At 45.4% G+C, this 14,810-nt stretch overlaps 1 protein-coding gene across 4 annotated transcripts in view; it reads left to right on the top strand.

Annotated features, from left to right (window-relative positions):
- The window catches only part of NF1 (neurofibromin 1), a 317,171-nt gene that overhangs the window by 49,210 nt on the left and 253,151 nt on the right, over positions 1 to 14,810 (top strand). For all 4 annotated transcript variants that reach the window (XM_040336668.1, XM_040336666.1, XM_040336665.1 and 1 more), the window contains exons 6-7: positions 572 to 639; positions 12,490 to 12,565. In XM_040336668.1, the coding sequence (XP_040192602.1) occupies positions 572 to 639; positions 12,490 to 12,565 (144 nt within the window). The remainder of the gene's footprint in view (positions 1 to 571; positions 640 to 12,489; positions 12,566 to 14,810) is intronic.

The following is a 14,810-nucleotide window of genomic DNA, read 5'->3' as shown; positions in this document are numbered from 1 at the left end:
GCTTTTTTGGGGTTTGTTCTTTGGCTGAGTTAGACTTTTTTTTTTTTTTTTTTTTTTTTTGCTTGTCCCTCATGGGATTGCTAGGGATGTCCCAATGGTCTAAGCGTTAACACTCTCTTGTAATGTACAATTAGGAAAGTGGGTTATTTGACTTGCCTTTACAATACATTTTGGAGTACATCATAGGTCACAGGTTCCCCCCTCCATTTTAAAGAAGAGTTCTTAGAGCAGATAAGCAGAGCTTTCACTTTGGGGTGGAAGTTCGCTTTAATTCCAATATTTTTATGCTGGCAAAACTGAGGCAATCATGGGAGTGGTAGGGGTTGGGCAGTGCCAAGCTTTGCTATTTCCCAATGGCCGCCACCTGGAGGTTGAGCATAACACTGTAGTCTAAAAGTTAACTGTCCTGTGTTCTATGATGATCTCCAAAAAAGAGATTTTACAGGTCCAAAATACTGTTTGTTTTTTTACTACACAGTTATACAATCAAATTAATATTTGACTACAACAAGTTTACAAATGTATTCTAGTTCCAAAAAAGACAGTTAATTGTATGTTTTGTTTTTTTCAGAGACGGTTTTCAAATTTAAATCCCTAAAGAAAGTGGCTCAGTTGGCGGTTATCAATAGTCTTGAAAAGGTAATAACTGATGACAATACACCCTGGAATTCATAGTGTATTAGACACTCATTAGAAATCTGTCTCCTGGCTGTGCAACAAATGACATTTGCAACAGATAAATGTAACTGGTAAGATGTACAGTTGTGCTCATAAGTGTACATACCCTGGAAGAATTTTCTTTCATAGCCATTTTTCATAGAATATGAATAACACAAAAACGTTTCTTTCACTCGTGGTTGGTGTTTGGCTGAAGCCATTTATTATCAACTGTGCTTACTCTTTTGAAATCATAATGACAACATAAACTACCTACATGACCCTAATCAAAAGTTTACATACCCCAGTTCTTAATGCTGTTTAACCCCACCTTAACATCAATGACAGCTTAAATTATTTTGTGGTATATGTGGATGAGGCTCTTTATATTCTCAGATGGTCAAGCTGCCCATTCCTCTTGGCAAAAAAACTCCAGTTCCTGTAAGTTGTTGGGCTGTCTTTGCATGAACTGCACGTTTTGAGATCTTCCCAGAGTGGCTCAATGATATTGAGGTCAAAAGACTGAGATGGCCACTCCAGAACCTTTTTTCTGCTGTAGCCAATGACAGGTCGACTTGACCTTGTGTTTTGGATCATTGTCATGTTGGAATGTCCATGTATGTCCCATGTGCAGCTTCCGGTCTGATGAATGCAAATGTTCCTCCAATATTTTGAGAACATACTGCATTGATCTTGCCAACAATTTTGACCAAATTTCCTGTGCCTTTTTTATTTATTTTTTAGCTCTTATATCCCCAAAACATCAGTGATCACCTCTGTGTTTCACAGTAGGAATGCTGTGCTTTTCATCATAGGCTTTGTTGACTCCTCTCCAAATGTAGCGTTTATGGTTGTGTCTAAACGGCTTAATTTTGGTCTCATCACTCCGAATGACTTTGTGCCAGAAGGTTTGAGACTTGTCTCTATGCTGTTTGGCGTAATGTAAGTGGGATACTTTGTGGCATTTGCGTAGTAATGACTTTCTTCTGGCGACTCGACCATGCAGCCCATCTTTCTTCAAGTGCTTCCTTATTTTGCATCTTGAAGCAGCCACACCACATTTTCAGAAGGTCCTGTATTTTACCTGAAGTTATTTGTGGGTTTTTCTTTGCATCCCGAACAGTTTTCCTGGCGGTTATGGCTGAAATTTGAGTTGGGCTACCTTACCGTAGTTTGGTTTCAACAGAAACCCTAATTTCTTTATTGTACACCACGGGACACAGTCTTTTTTTTTTTTTTACATAATGGGTTAAGGGTCACCAGCGGTGATTGGACACTGGCACAACCAATTAAAGACGGTTCCCCTCCATATAACCCCTCCCATCAGGGTAGTTCCTCAGTTTTTCCACCCTTGTCTAAGAGGTGTTGGATGAGCGAGGATGTGCTAAGGATAGCTCTGCTAAGAAGGCCCTCTGGGGGTGAAGGAGCTATGCTTTAAGGATCCATCCAAGACGCTAAGAATCATGCTGAATCTGCATGGGATCCGGGCCTCATGGAGGAGGCGTCGTCTGTAATGTCTCTTTTCTGAGTACTGGGCTCTGGCGGCGGGGATAAGGTAAGAGAAAAGGAATCCTAAGAACAAGCTTAAAGAGGTTGTAAAGGTTTTTTTTTTTTTTTTTTTTTTCTAAATAGATACTAGTGCATTGTTGGTTCACTTACCTTTTCCTTCAATTTCCCTTCTAAATATTTTTTTTTGTTTGTCTGAATTTCTCACTTCTTGTTCCTCCTCAGTAAGGTGTTCTGTAAACTGTTCTAAATTACTTTCCACCGCTCAGATGATGGTGGAAAGCTTACTGAGGCGAAACAGGAAGTGAGAAATTCAAACAAAGAAAAAACTCATTTAGAAAGGAAATCGAAGGAAAGGGTAGTGAATCAACAATGCACTAGCTTAACAACTTGCCGCCCAGCCGCCGTAGTTTTACGGCGGCAGGTCGGCTCCCCTGCGCGAGAGCACGTAGCTATACGTCGGCTCTCGCACAGGCCACTAGGGGCACGTGCACGCCGCCGGAGGCGCGCACTCCCCCGACCCCGTGCTCGTGCCCAGCGGGCTAGGATCGCCGCCGGGCACACACGATCGCTCGTTACAGAGCAGGGACCGGGAGGTGTGTGTGTGTGTGTGTGTGAGCACACAGCTCCCGGTCCTGTCAGGGATAGAAATGCTGATCTTAACCCCTTCCCTGCCCCCTAGTGTTAACCCCTTCAATGCCAGTGGCATTTTTATAGTAATCCAATGCATTTTTATAGCACTGATCGCTATAAAAATGCCAATGGTCCCAAAAATGTGTCAAGTGTCTGAAGTGTCCGCCATAATGTCGCAGTACCGAAAAAAAAAAATCGCTGATCGCCGCCATTACTAGTAAAAAAAAAATATTAATAAAAATGTCATAAAAATACCCCCATTTTTTCAAAATTGTCGCTCTATTTTTGTTTATAGCGCAAAAACTAAAAACCTCAGAGGTGATCAAATACCACCAAAATAAAGCTCTATTTGTGGGGAAAAAAGGACGCCAATTTTGTTTGGGAGCCACGTCGCACGACTGCGCAATTGTCAGTTAAAGCGACGCAGTGCTGAGTCGCAAAAAGTGCTCTGGTCTTTGACCAGCAATATGGTCCGGGGGTTAAGTGGTTAAAGGAACCTATTTAGAGAAAAAAAGACGAACCTTTACAACCCCTTTAAGGATCCTTTTCAAAACCTGTGAGTTGGGTGTCTTCTCTGTTTTGGCCACTAGAGGGAGTAAAAAGCTGAGTTTACTCACTTCACTCTGTACGATGTCCGATCCACTGGATAAGCACATTCCTTCCGCTGCAAAGCTCTGCATCAGCACGGCAACAGCTCCTCCCCCCCTAGAGCGCGGAGTATCCCAAGAAGGAATAAAGTAAGGCATCAGGAAGGTAGCAGAGAGTTGCGCTCTCATCCCTCACGGCCGCCATAATGCCCCAGGCGTGCGCAGGGGGGTGCATTTTATAGACGGGGGGCGGAGGAGATCGGAATGTGCACGGGCACGTGGATCAAAGATGGCGCTCAAACAGGAGCCCTCAAAAGCACATGGAGGCCGGCAGCTCTTCCCCAGGGACACAAGCTGCAGCAGCGATAGCAGCGGAAGGGGACACGTAAGCTCTGTGGTTGGTAGGTCACTACCAAGAGAGACACCCACTCCATAGCATGAAACTGTGTGTTTAAGTTGCATACTTTATGTAGATTGCTAAACTGAGCACAGTAGTATATGCTTATTGGTACCTCGGCTTATGGCTTAATATGTCTCCCCTTAGAAGGAATTCAGCGACTAAAATAGACAAGAAAGCACCGACGCCTGAGACAGGAGGCTCTAGCTGTACCTGCTCGGTACATTCCTCCCCTGTAAATCTTGATTTACCAATACCAGAGGAGCCATTGCCACCATCGGCAGTAGCTACTTCTCCAGTGGCGTCTGGGCCTGCATATGTCACTGAGGACAATTATCGCAGCCACGGAAAAACTAGAGGGAAAGATCGCTACGCTAATCGCAAAGTCCTCGTAAAAGGACAAAAAGCGAAGCAGATCTCCTTCAATGCTGTTAGATCCCCTTTCGGAAAAATCTGAAGAGAAGGATGAGGAGGAGATAACACCTACAGAGGACAGGGATGAAGAGTCGGACGGATCAGGGATTGAGGAGGAACCCTTTTTTGGCTTCCCAAATGCTAAGGTCACAGGTAAAATTTTATGCTGAAACAGTGCGTACTACATTCAAGTTGCCTTTTTCGGAGTTAACTTTATCACCTGTCTCCTCCCTGGGCTCATTAAAATCCCTGCAGGGTGCATGCTCTTTTCCAGTCCATCCTTTGTTAAAGAAACTTATCTATGCAGAATGGTTACACCCAGACAAGCGTTTCTCACCTCCAAAGAAATTTGATATTCTTTATCCTATGGAGGAAGAATTTTTCAAGAAGTGGAGCCTGTCTTCGGTAGATGCAGCCATTTCTTGTGTAAATAAGAACCTGACTTGTCCAGTGGATAACGTACAGGTGTTTAAAGACCCTTCGGAAAAGAAATTGGAATCTTTATTGAAGTCTTCCTTCCTTCTTGCTGGGTCAATCGCCTAACCTGCTGTAGCAGCAGTAGGCATGTGTCAGGTCCTCCAAGGACCAGGTGAAACGGACTGAAGGCGCTGCCTCCAGAACAAGTCAAACTCTGGGAGAATTTGCCTAGAGCCTTATGTTTTTACAGTAGACGCGATGAGGGATTTGATTCTGCAAACATCTCATCTCACACTTCAGCTGGTGCATATGCGCAGAATTCTTTGGCTAAAGCATTGGTCTGCAGAGGCACCCTGCAAAAAACTTTTGACTAGTTTCTCCTTTCATGGCGGATGCCTCTTTAGGGAAGATTTGGAGAAATATATCTAAAAGATATAGAGTGGGAAAAGCACTCTATTACCAGAGAAGAAGAAAAAGAGACCTTGTTTTAAACGTTCTCTCTCCCCGGCTCCTGCTAAATCTACCTCCAGCCAGTGGCGACGGCATTTTCAGCCGGCCACAAAAACCAAAGAAAACCAGGCCCAAAATCACAAGCAGTGGGGTTCAAGAGCGAACAAGCAAAACCCCAAAGCCTCTGCATGAAGAGGCACCCCGCTCGGCCGAGTGTGTGTGTGTGGGGGGGGGGGGGGGGCGACTTTGTCAGTTTTCAACAGCATGGCAGACAGAAATCCTGGACAGATGGGTAGTATCCACAGTATCCCTAGGGTACAAACTGGAATTTACGAAGCTCAAGGCTTTCCAAGGATCCTTTTAAAAAGCGTGTCCTTCAAAGGATTGGATCACTTGCTATCCCAAGGGGTGATCACAGAAGTACCCTTAAAGGAGCAAGGTTCAGGGTTTTATTCAAACTTCTTTGTAATCCCAAAGCCAAACGGAGATGTCGGACCCATTCTGGATCTAAGAGCTCTAAATCAATTTCTGAACATTCGCCATTTCCGAATGGAAACTATTCGATCAGTGGTCGCCACCCTACAAGGCGGAGAATTCATGGCGTCAATAGACATCAAAGACGCATACTTGCATGTATCTATCCAGCCCGCTTACCAAAGATTTTTAAGGTTTGCAGTGGAACATTGCCATTTTCAGTTTGTGGCTCTACCCTTTGGTGTGGCTACCGCACCTCTGGTATTTACAAAGGTACTAGCCCCTCTGTTGGCAAATCTCAGAGCACAAGACATAGCGACAACTGCTTATCTAGACGATCTACTGATCATAGATCAGTCAGTAGCAAAATTAGATCACGCTGTGCTCACCACTATAAAGTACCTGGAGCATTTAGGATGGATTGTAAGCTTACAAAAATCTTCTCTATAAGCCCAAAGAAGGTGGAGCTGCGGTGGCTCAACGCGATTGTCACTGCGCTGACAAGCCATTGACCTCTGCAGCTAGGGGTTCGGATCCTGGTCTCAGCTACATGTGAATTGAGTTTGGTGGTCTCAGCCCGGCTCCCGGTGGGTGTGCTATGCGAGGTAAGCCTGCGCTTAGTACGCCCACCCCCCTCCCACAAAAACCACCACACTTACACGCACTCGAAATTGGGTTAACATGCACGCACTTTGACCACGCGGTCTCTAAAAAGAGAGGCGAAGGACTAACGGGGCTGGTTGAGCGGGCTAGATCCTCTCACTCCCTTATAGGGAGTCCCTCTGCCCCGTTGGGCTTCAAAGCGGAGCAGGTAGGGCGGGCTGTGTGGGAGGACCCCCTCACACACCCACCATTGCCACCCGGGGCATGGAGAAAGGTGGCAGATTGCCTCTGGGGGAGGCCTGCCTACTCCCAACTCCTGCAGTCCGGCTCCTCTCTCGAGTACACGCACAAAAAATACACTTAAAAAAAAAAAAGCCCAAAGAAGGCTTGGAGTACTTGGGCATGATCATAGACACAGCCCAAAGCCGGGTATTTCTACCAGAACCAAAGATCAAGTCACTAAAGGACCTGATCCACAAGGTCAAGACAAACAAGAAACCATCTATTCGCCTTTGCATGAGGCTATTGGGGAAGATGGTAGCCTCCTTCGAGGCTGTTCCTTATGCCCAATTTCACTCAAGACTACTTCAGGGCAGTATTCTAGCTGCCTGAAACAGGAAGATCCAAGCTCTGGATTTACCCATGCGCCTGTTGCCACAGGTGCGCTAAAGCTTCAGTTGGTGGTTAAAGCGGGGGTTCACCCTATCGACGGGAAATTATTATTTTTTTTTTATTTTACCTTAAAATCAGGCATTGTAGCGCGAGCTACAGTATGCCTGTCACGAATTTTTTACCGCCGTACTCACCTTGTAGTCGTCCATCGAAGATTCCGGGGAATGGGCGTGCCTATGGAGACGGAGGATGATTGACGGCCGGCTCTGGCGCGTCACGCTTCTCCGGAAATAGCCGAAATAGGCTCGGTCTTCACGACGCGTGCGCATAGCCTGTGCGCAGGCGCCGTGAAGAGCCGAGACCTACTCCGGCTGTCTTCGGGGAGAGTGACGTGCCAGGGCCGGCCGTCAATCATCCTCCCTCTCCATAGGCACGCCCATTCCCCGCGGGAGCCGGAATCTACGATGGACGACTACAAGGTGAGTACGGGGTTAAAAAAATCGGGACAGGCATACTGTAGCTCGCGCTACAATGCCTGTCTCGATGGTAAAATGTGTCGGGGGGGGGGGTGAACTACCGCTTTAAAGACCAAGAACTTGCAGAAAGGAAGATCCTTTCCCCCAGTCACTTGAAAGGTGGTGTCTACGGATGCCAGCCTAATAGGCTGGGGTGCAGTATTGGAAGAAGCTTCAACCCAGGGAACCTGGGCCAAACCGAAAGGAGCCTGCCCATCAACATATTGGAAATTCGGGCAGTATACTTGGCCCTCAACCTGGACGAGCAGGTTACAGGGCCACCCAGTTCGGATACAGTCCGACAATGCTACTGCCGTAGCTTACATCAATCTCCAAGGAGGCGGGAGGGAGGAGTCTAGGAATGGCGCGGTCCGAGCGCCGTGACGGCTAGGCGGGAGTTCCGGCCAGCAGGTCTCCAGCGAAACAATGCGCTCTCTCCACGCTGCCGCTGACCCCCGTAGACACCGCCGGATTGAGGTGCCGCGATCCCCGGGCTAAACAACTCTCCTGTATCCCCTGCAGCGCTCCGGGCGAGGAGAACGCCCCACGTACAGGGCGCGCTGGAGCCAGCTGCAGCTGGGGATGAGGAGCGCCAGTGAAGGTGCCAGTGGGAGAGCGCTCAGCCCTGTCCGTGTCGAGGGGTGAAGCAGGAAGCATCAAATCACTAAGAGTGGCAAAAGGTTTCAGGTGTCAAGCGTAACCGCCGGGTCCCCCCCTCTTATTGCCCCCCCTCTTATTGCCCCCCCCCCCCCCGCTCTGCATTATATCCCTAAAGATAGACAAGATATGTATGTAATTAAAACTTTTATCACCCTACAAGCAGTGTCCACGATCCCAGAGGCAACAAAGCGTGAGTACCACACTGCTACATGTTATATCCCCTACTAGGGAAAAAAAGAGCTATTTGGACAATGTTATTTTGCTTAACCTCCTGGGACCCGCGCTATAGTCGAATGACGGCTACAGCGCGGATCCCAAAATCCAACAGGACGTCAATAGACGTCCGCCCCTTTGGGCGTTCCCCGCGCGCGCTCCAGAGCGCGCAGCGGGGAAACTGTGTTGCCCGTGTCCCTTGGACACAGCCAATTACAGATCGCCGCGAACGGCCAATCAGAGTGGCCGTTTGCGATGCGATCTGTGCGGCCAATGAGAGATGATCTCATATGTAAACATGAGATCATCTCTCATTGCCGTTTTACACAGAGACAGCGGAGCTGTCTCTGGAGAGGAGACCGATCTGTGTCCCTTGTACATAGGGACATAGATCGGTCACCCCCCCTCCACCTACAGTTAGAACACAATGCAGGGATACATTTAACCCCTTCCTCACCCCCTAGTGTTAACCCCTTCAATGCCAGTCACATTTATACTGTAATTAGTGCATATCTATAGCACTGATCGCAGTATAAATGTGAATGGCGCCAAAAATGTGTCAAAAGTGTCCGATGTGTCCCAATAAAAATCGCAGATCCCCGCCATTTCTAGTAAAAAAAAAAAATAATAAAAAATATTTCTGTCCCCTATTTTGTAGGTGCTATAACTTTTGCGCAAACCAGTCGCTTATTGCGATTTTTTTTTATTTTTTTTACCAAAAATATGTAGAAGAATACGTATCGGCCTAAACTGAGAAAAAAAAGTGTTTTTTAAAAAAAAAAAAAATTGGGATATTTATTATAGTAACAAGTAAAAAATATTGTATTTTTTTCAAAATTGTCGCTCTTTTTTGTTTATAGCGCAAAAAATAAAAAACGCACAGGCGATCAAATGCCACCAAAAGAAAGCTCTATTTGTGGGGAAAAAGACGTCAATTTTGTTTGGGAGCCACGTCGCACGACCGCGCAATTGTTAGTTAAAGCGACGCAGTGCCGGAAGCTGAAATTTCACCTGGGCAGGGCAGGAGGGGGGTTTATGTGCCCAGTAAGCAAGTGGTTAAAAAAGAACACAGAACATAGAAGCGTGGAAGTATCACTACATAGACGGTTCTCTTATTGCTTTGATTTACGCTCTCTCTCTTTCATTGTTGTTTTTTTTTTTTTTTTACTTGAGACAGCAAAATTTTAATTAAATCTAATAGGCAGAAAGCCATTACCTCTCGGTTTGTATAGCTTTCAGGACTGTTTAATATTGCGCTTTTGAACTTCATTCTAGCAAGGAGTGTGAGGAGAGAACCGGAATGAATCACCAATGAAAAGATTGGATAGTTCTTTCCTATCACAAAGAACAAATAAAAGAGAGGGGATGAGAACCATAAATGTCAAGCTGAGATGCGATAAAGGACTAACGGATGCTACATTTTGTGAGAGAAAAAAAAGTAGAAGATAGAGCCCCCCCCCTTTTTTTTCAACATATATTGCCTATATACTTATGGATATATATATGTGATAAGTGGGAATTGTGAGCTGTGAATTAAGTTTTTCAAACACGCCAAACTACTGCGATTTCCATAATTTTATATTTCAACATTAAAGAATGATTTAAAGGTCAGATTGTCTAGCGGGGGAGAGGAACAGGGGCTAATGACGATATCTAGGATTGTACAGATATTATAAAATAATTGTTGGTCATTACTTGCCCCTATTGGTCCGGGGGGTTTTTCTACCAAGGTGCCTTGGGTCTCCCCCTGCCCCCTTTTTTTCCTTCCTTCTCCCTCTGACCTCCCCCATTCTTGAGACATGGGAGTATTTCAGGAACACAAACCGGGGTTACGGTAAGGCTTTGGGGAGGACGGGCTCCGATAATAAGCATCAAGGCAGAAGTAAACTGAGCAAGCCATTTGGGCCAAAAATGAGTACAAGGGCCAGAGGAGCGAGAGGGGGTGCTACATCAACCCCCCGATTAAGTCAAAGCCCAGGCCCGATGAATAATTTTGTAACCCATGGGAGTAACGGAAATAAAAAAGTAGTTGAAAAACAACAAGGTGTTAAAAACACCCAGACCGAGAAGGAGAAGAGATGAGATAAAAATGGCTCCTAAAAATACAGCAGAACAGAACATAATTGTCTGAGACTAGGATAGACTATGTGATGGAAATGGAGTCTGAACAGAGAACGAATACCACAGTAGAGTCCTAGAGATATCATAAAATTTGAAAGCTGGGAAGAGGAAAAATCAACTATGGAAAAACCTGAGAGAAGTCTCCAATAAAATTTGAAGAGCAAAACATTCAAATATATCAGGATCTATCTCAAGAGACGCTCGGAAGAAGAAGACGTTTAAGACCATTACTAAAGGTGCTGCAAGAGCAAGGAATACGGTACGATTGGGGTTTTCCCGCATGCCTGATCGGCAGAAAAAAGCGTCAAGGGGGGCGCAAGAGGAGATGCTCCATAACAAGACCATAGGGTCTAGGTTCCATCATGGGAAGGGCCAATTTACGCAGTGCTTTACACATATATTGTACAATCGCATCAGTCCCTGCTCTCAAGGAGCTTCCAATCTAAGGTCCATAACTCCCATTCGTTCAAACATATACTAGGGCCAATTTAGACAGGAGCAAATTAACCTACCACCATGTTTTTCAAATGTGGGAGGAAAACAGTAGAACCCGCAAAGGGTGAACATGCAAACTACATGCAGGCAGTGCCGTGGTTGGGATTTGAACCGGGGCCCTTAGTGCTACTAGGCAAAAAATTTGCCGTTGTAGGTGCCCGTAGATAAAAAGCAAACTGTGCAGCTTTGACTAAAGTTGGATAATGCCCTTGCCAACTACGTACTTTCGAAGCCTGGCTGAAAAACGCAGACTGGTGGCATCATCCTACCCTGCCTTGTTGCTAGGGCATTGCTAGACACTCCCAGTCATTACTGCTCACACCTTCCATAATAACGAGCACTCAAACCACCTCACATGTGTGCTCCACACATCTATATCTATCTTTTTGTCTTAAATTTGTTCTGAAAATGGCTGTACTCTTTCTGTCATGTGATTTTTGCCTAGGAAGTGTTATTCTGATGCGTTGTAGCTGTATTTCTGCACTGAGATCGAAGGCACTTCTGCCTCTTAATGCTAGTCTCATGAGATGTGGACTGAGATTTGATGTCAACACTATACTTCCTACTGTTCTTTGCCAGAAACCCTAATATAAGTAAGAAAAAGCCCTGTCTAACCAGGTGACCACCTCCACACAGACACACAGTGCAGAACAAGGTGGCAGGATCAGCTGCAGGGAGACTGTAGACAGTGCTGGTGATTAAGAAAGTTGTAAAGGCTCAAGGTTTTCCACCTTAAAGCATTAAAGTAATAAACCTTCTGTGCTGCATCTGTACCCCTTTTTCTTGCCTGAACCTGATCGTTCCAGCAGCTCCAGCTGCTGTCTTGGGTCTTCATTGGCTAAATTGATAGCAGCATGAGCTTTTGGCTCCCACTGCTGTCAATCAAATTTAGTGTTGCAGGGCTGAGTCCTGCTGTCTGTCAATGAATGCATCAGTAGGACTCAGGAGCGCGCATGCACAGGTGCACCTATGGAAAGCGGCTCTCCATGGGGGCACTCGAAGAGTAGGAGCACGGAGCGCCGCCGAGGTACCCCAGACAAGGAGGATCGGGGCCTCCCTTGCGCAGAGTATAACAGGTTTGTTTTTATTAAAAAAAAAATATGAACCTTTACAATTGCTAATCCTTTCAGTTTTTTATTTTATTTTTTTACTTAAAGCGGAGTTCCACCCAATCCACTTCTCACCCCCTTACATGCCACATTTGGCATGTAATTTTCTTGGGGGGGGGGGGGGGGTTGGGGAGTGAGGGCTTTAGGAGGAGTGGGACTTCCTGTCCCACTTCCTCCTTCCGCCCAGGGACAACTAAGGCGATACATCACATCGCCTTTTAGTGGCTCCTCCCTGTAGGCCATCACCTGGGACACGTGACCGGTCCCAGGCGATCGCCTGTCCAATCAAAAAGCGCTGCGCCGTTCGCGCATGCGCAGTAGGTGCTTGGCCGCGAAGCCGAAAGCTGTCACAGCCGGGTGCCTACAGTTGCAGTGGAGGCACCGGTGGTGAAGGGGGGGACCGGAACGAAGCTCCCAGCGGGCACGTCTCTGGACCGAGGAACAGGTAAGTGTAGGTTTATTAAAAGCCAGCAGCTACACTTTTCATAGCTGCTGACTTTTAATAAACATAAAAAAAAGCCTTGAACCCCCCTTTAATACCAACTAATGAACTAAATTTCTTTCCAAACTTTGCTTTTTTTTCCCAAGGGATATAGTTTTTTATATTTTGCAATTTTTTTTTGCAGGCATTTTGGAATTGGGTTGAAAATTATCCTGATGAGTTTACAAAGTTATACCAGAGGCCTCAGACTGATATGGCTGGTAAGTTTTCTTCTGAGCAACTGGTGTAGTGCAAATAAAGATTCAGAGCTCTGTGCACACTTTGTTCCAGATAAAAAGTTAGACCTCTGTAAAAACACCATTCTTAAAGGGTCAGTTTATTTTATTGCCAGTGTTCAATATTCCTGTAGGTGCAGTATAAGTTGATGCTAAATGACTTCACTCAATGGATGAGAAAAAAACCTTGTTCAGGCACTAATTCATATTTTTACCTGTTTAATCCCACCTTTGAGTAACGTTTACTTTGGAATATAATTTTGAACATTGTCAGTGCTACCACTGTACTATGTATGCTGCCAAATATGTGTTTTTATTGAGCAAACTCCAAAAAAAGTATTGCATTACTTGTTTTACAAAAAGACAACATTTAAATTGGTGTGAGATTCCTCATTTAAAGCTTTGACAAGCTATGCAGCTTAGGCATTTTATCACCATTCTTTTGAACCCTAGGGCATGTTTATTAAATCAACGGCTTTTGAGCCTCATTGTCTAGCTCCAAATCCACTGCGACCCTCTATTCATTACTTGCCAATCCAGAGGAAGATCTTGCACCCCCTTTGCTTTTGCTATTAGGAAGGGGGTCTAGAGTGCGCGTTCACCCAAAAAGAAAGATCATACTATTCTTTGCAAACAAATCATCCATTTCCAGTAGAGTCCAGGAATCCGGAAAAAAAAGACTTGTCTTAATCCTACTGCCACCTTCACGTGTTTGGGCACAGGAGGGAAAAAAGTTGCGAAATCCCCTATATACCCCCTGCCACTAAGCCTCAGTTCTTGCTCGTTTCCTTAGGTGATGGATGTCTTCTCTCCGTTCAGATAAGCTTGGTTATTACATGTGTTGGTCTCTTTTGCTTAAGTCTAGGTTCACACACTTATGCGGGACGCCACAGGAATCTCACCTCATTCCTGTGCAAATCACTTGTGATGCCTGTACGGTGCGATTTAAGCCATTCAAACACCAATATCTTTGCCCTTTTTTTTTTACGTGCCTGAATTTAATCGCATGGGTGTACATACAATCATATTTAGTAACTGGTTGAACCTCCTTTTGGCAGCAATAACTTCAACCAAACATTTCCTGTAGTTGCAGATCAGACGTGCACAACGGTCAGGAGTAATTCTTGACCATTCCTCTTCACAGAATTGTTTTAGTTCAGCAATATTCTTGGGATGTCTGGTGTGAACAGCTTTCTTGAGGTCATGCCACAGCATCTCAATCGGGTTGAGGTCAGGACTCTGGACCACTCCAAAAGGCGTATTTTCTTCTGTTTAAGCCATTCTGTTGTTGATTTACTTCTATGCTTTGGGTCGTTGTCCAGTTGCAACACCCATCTTAAGTGGAGCTTCAGCTGGTGGACAGATGGCCTTAAGTCCTCCTGCAAAATGTCTTGATAAACTTGGGAATTCATTTTTCCTTCGATGATAGCAATCCGCCCAGGCCCTGACGCAGCAAAGCAGTCCCAAACCATGATGCCCCCACCACCATTCTTCACAGTTGGGATGAGGTTTTGATGTTGGTGTGCCTATTTTTCTCCACACATAGTGTTGTGCGTTTCTTCCAAACAACTCCACTTTGGTTTCATCTGTCCACAGAATATTTTGCCAGTACTGCTGTGGAACATCCAGGTGCTCTTGTGCAAACTGTAAACGTGCAGCAATGTTTTTTTTTGGACAGCAGTGGCTTCTTCTGTGGTATCCTCCCATGAAATCCATTCTTGTTTAGTGTTTTACGTATCATAGCTTCGCTAACAGGGATGTTGGCATATGCCAGAGTCTTTTGTAAGTCTTTAGCTGACACTCCAGGATTCTTCTTCATCTCATTGAGCAGTCTGCGCTGTGCTCTTGCAGTCATCTTTACAGGACGGCCACTCTTAGGGAGAGTAGCAGCAGTGCTGAACTTTCTCCATTTATAGACAATTTGTCTTACCGTGGACTGATGAACAGCAAGGCTTTTGGAGATACTTGTATAACCCTTTTCAGCTTTATGTAATTCAACAATTCTTAATCATAGGTCTTCTGAGAGTTCTTTTGTGTGAGGCATCATTCACATCAGGCAATGCTTCTTGTGAAAAGCAAACCCAGTGTGTTTTTTATAGGGCAGGGCAGCTGTAACCAACACCCCCAATCTCATTGATTGGACTCCAGTTGGCTGACACCTCACTCCATTTAGCTCTTGGAGATGTCATTAGTCTAGGGGTTCACATACCTTTTCACCTGCACTGTGAAT

Source organism: Rana temporaria, chromosome 2 (assembly GCF_905171775.1).
Source record: "Rana temporaria chromosome 2, aRanTem1.1, whole genome shotgun sequence".
NCBI classification, from domain to species: Eukaryota; Metazoa; Chordata; class Amphibia; order Anura; family Ranidae; genus Rana; species Rana temporaria.
The sequence above is the reverse complement of the archived record's forward strand: the minus strand, read 5'-3'. Positions and strand labels throughout refer to the sequence as shown.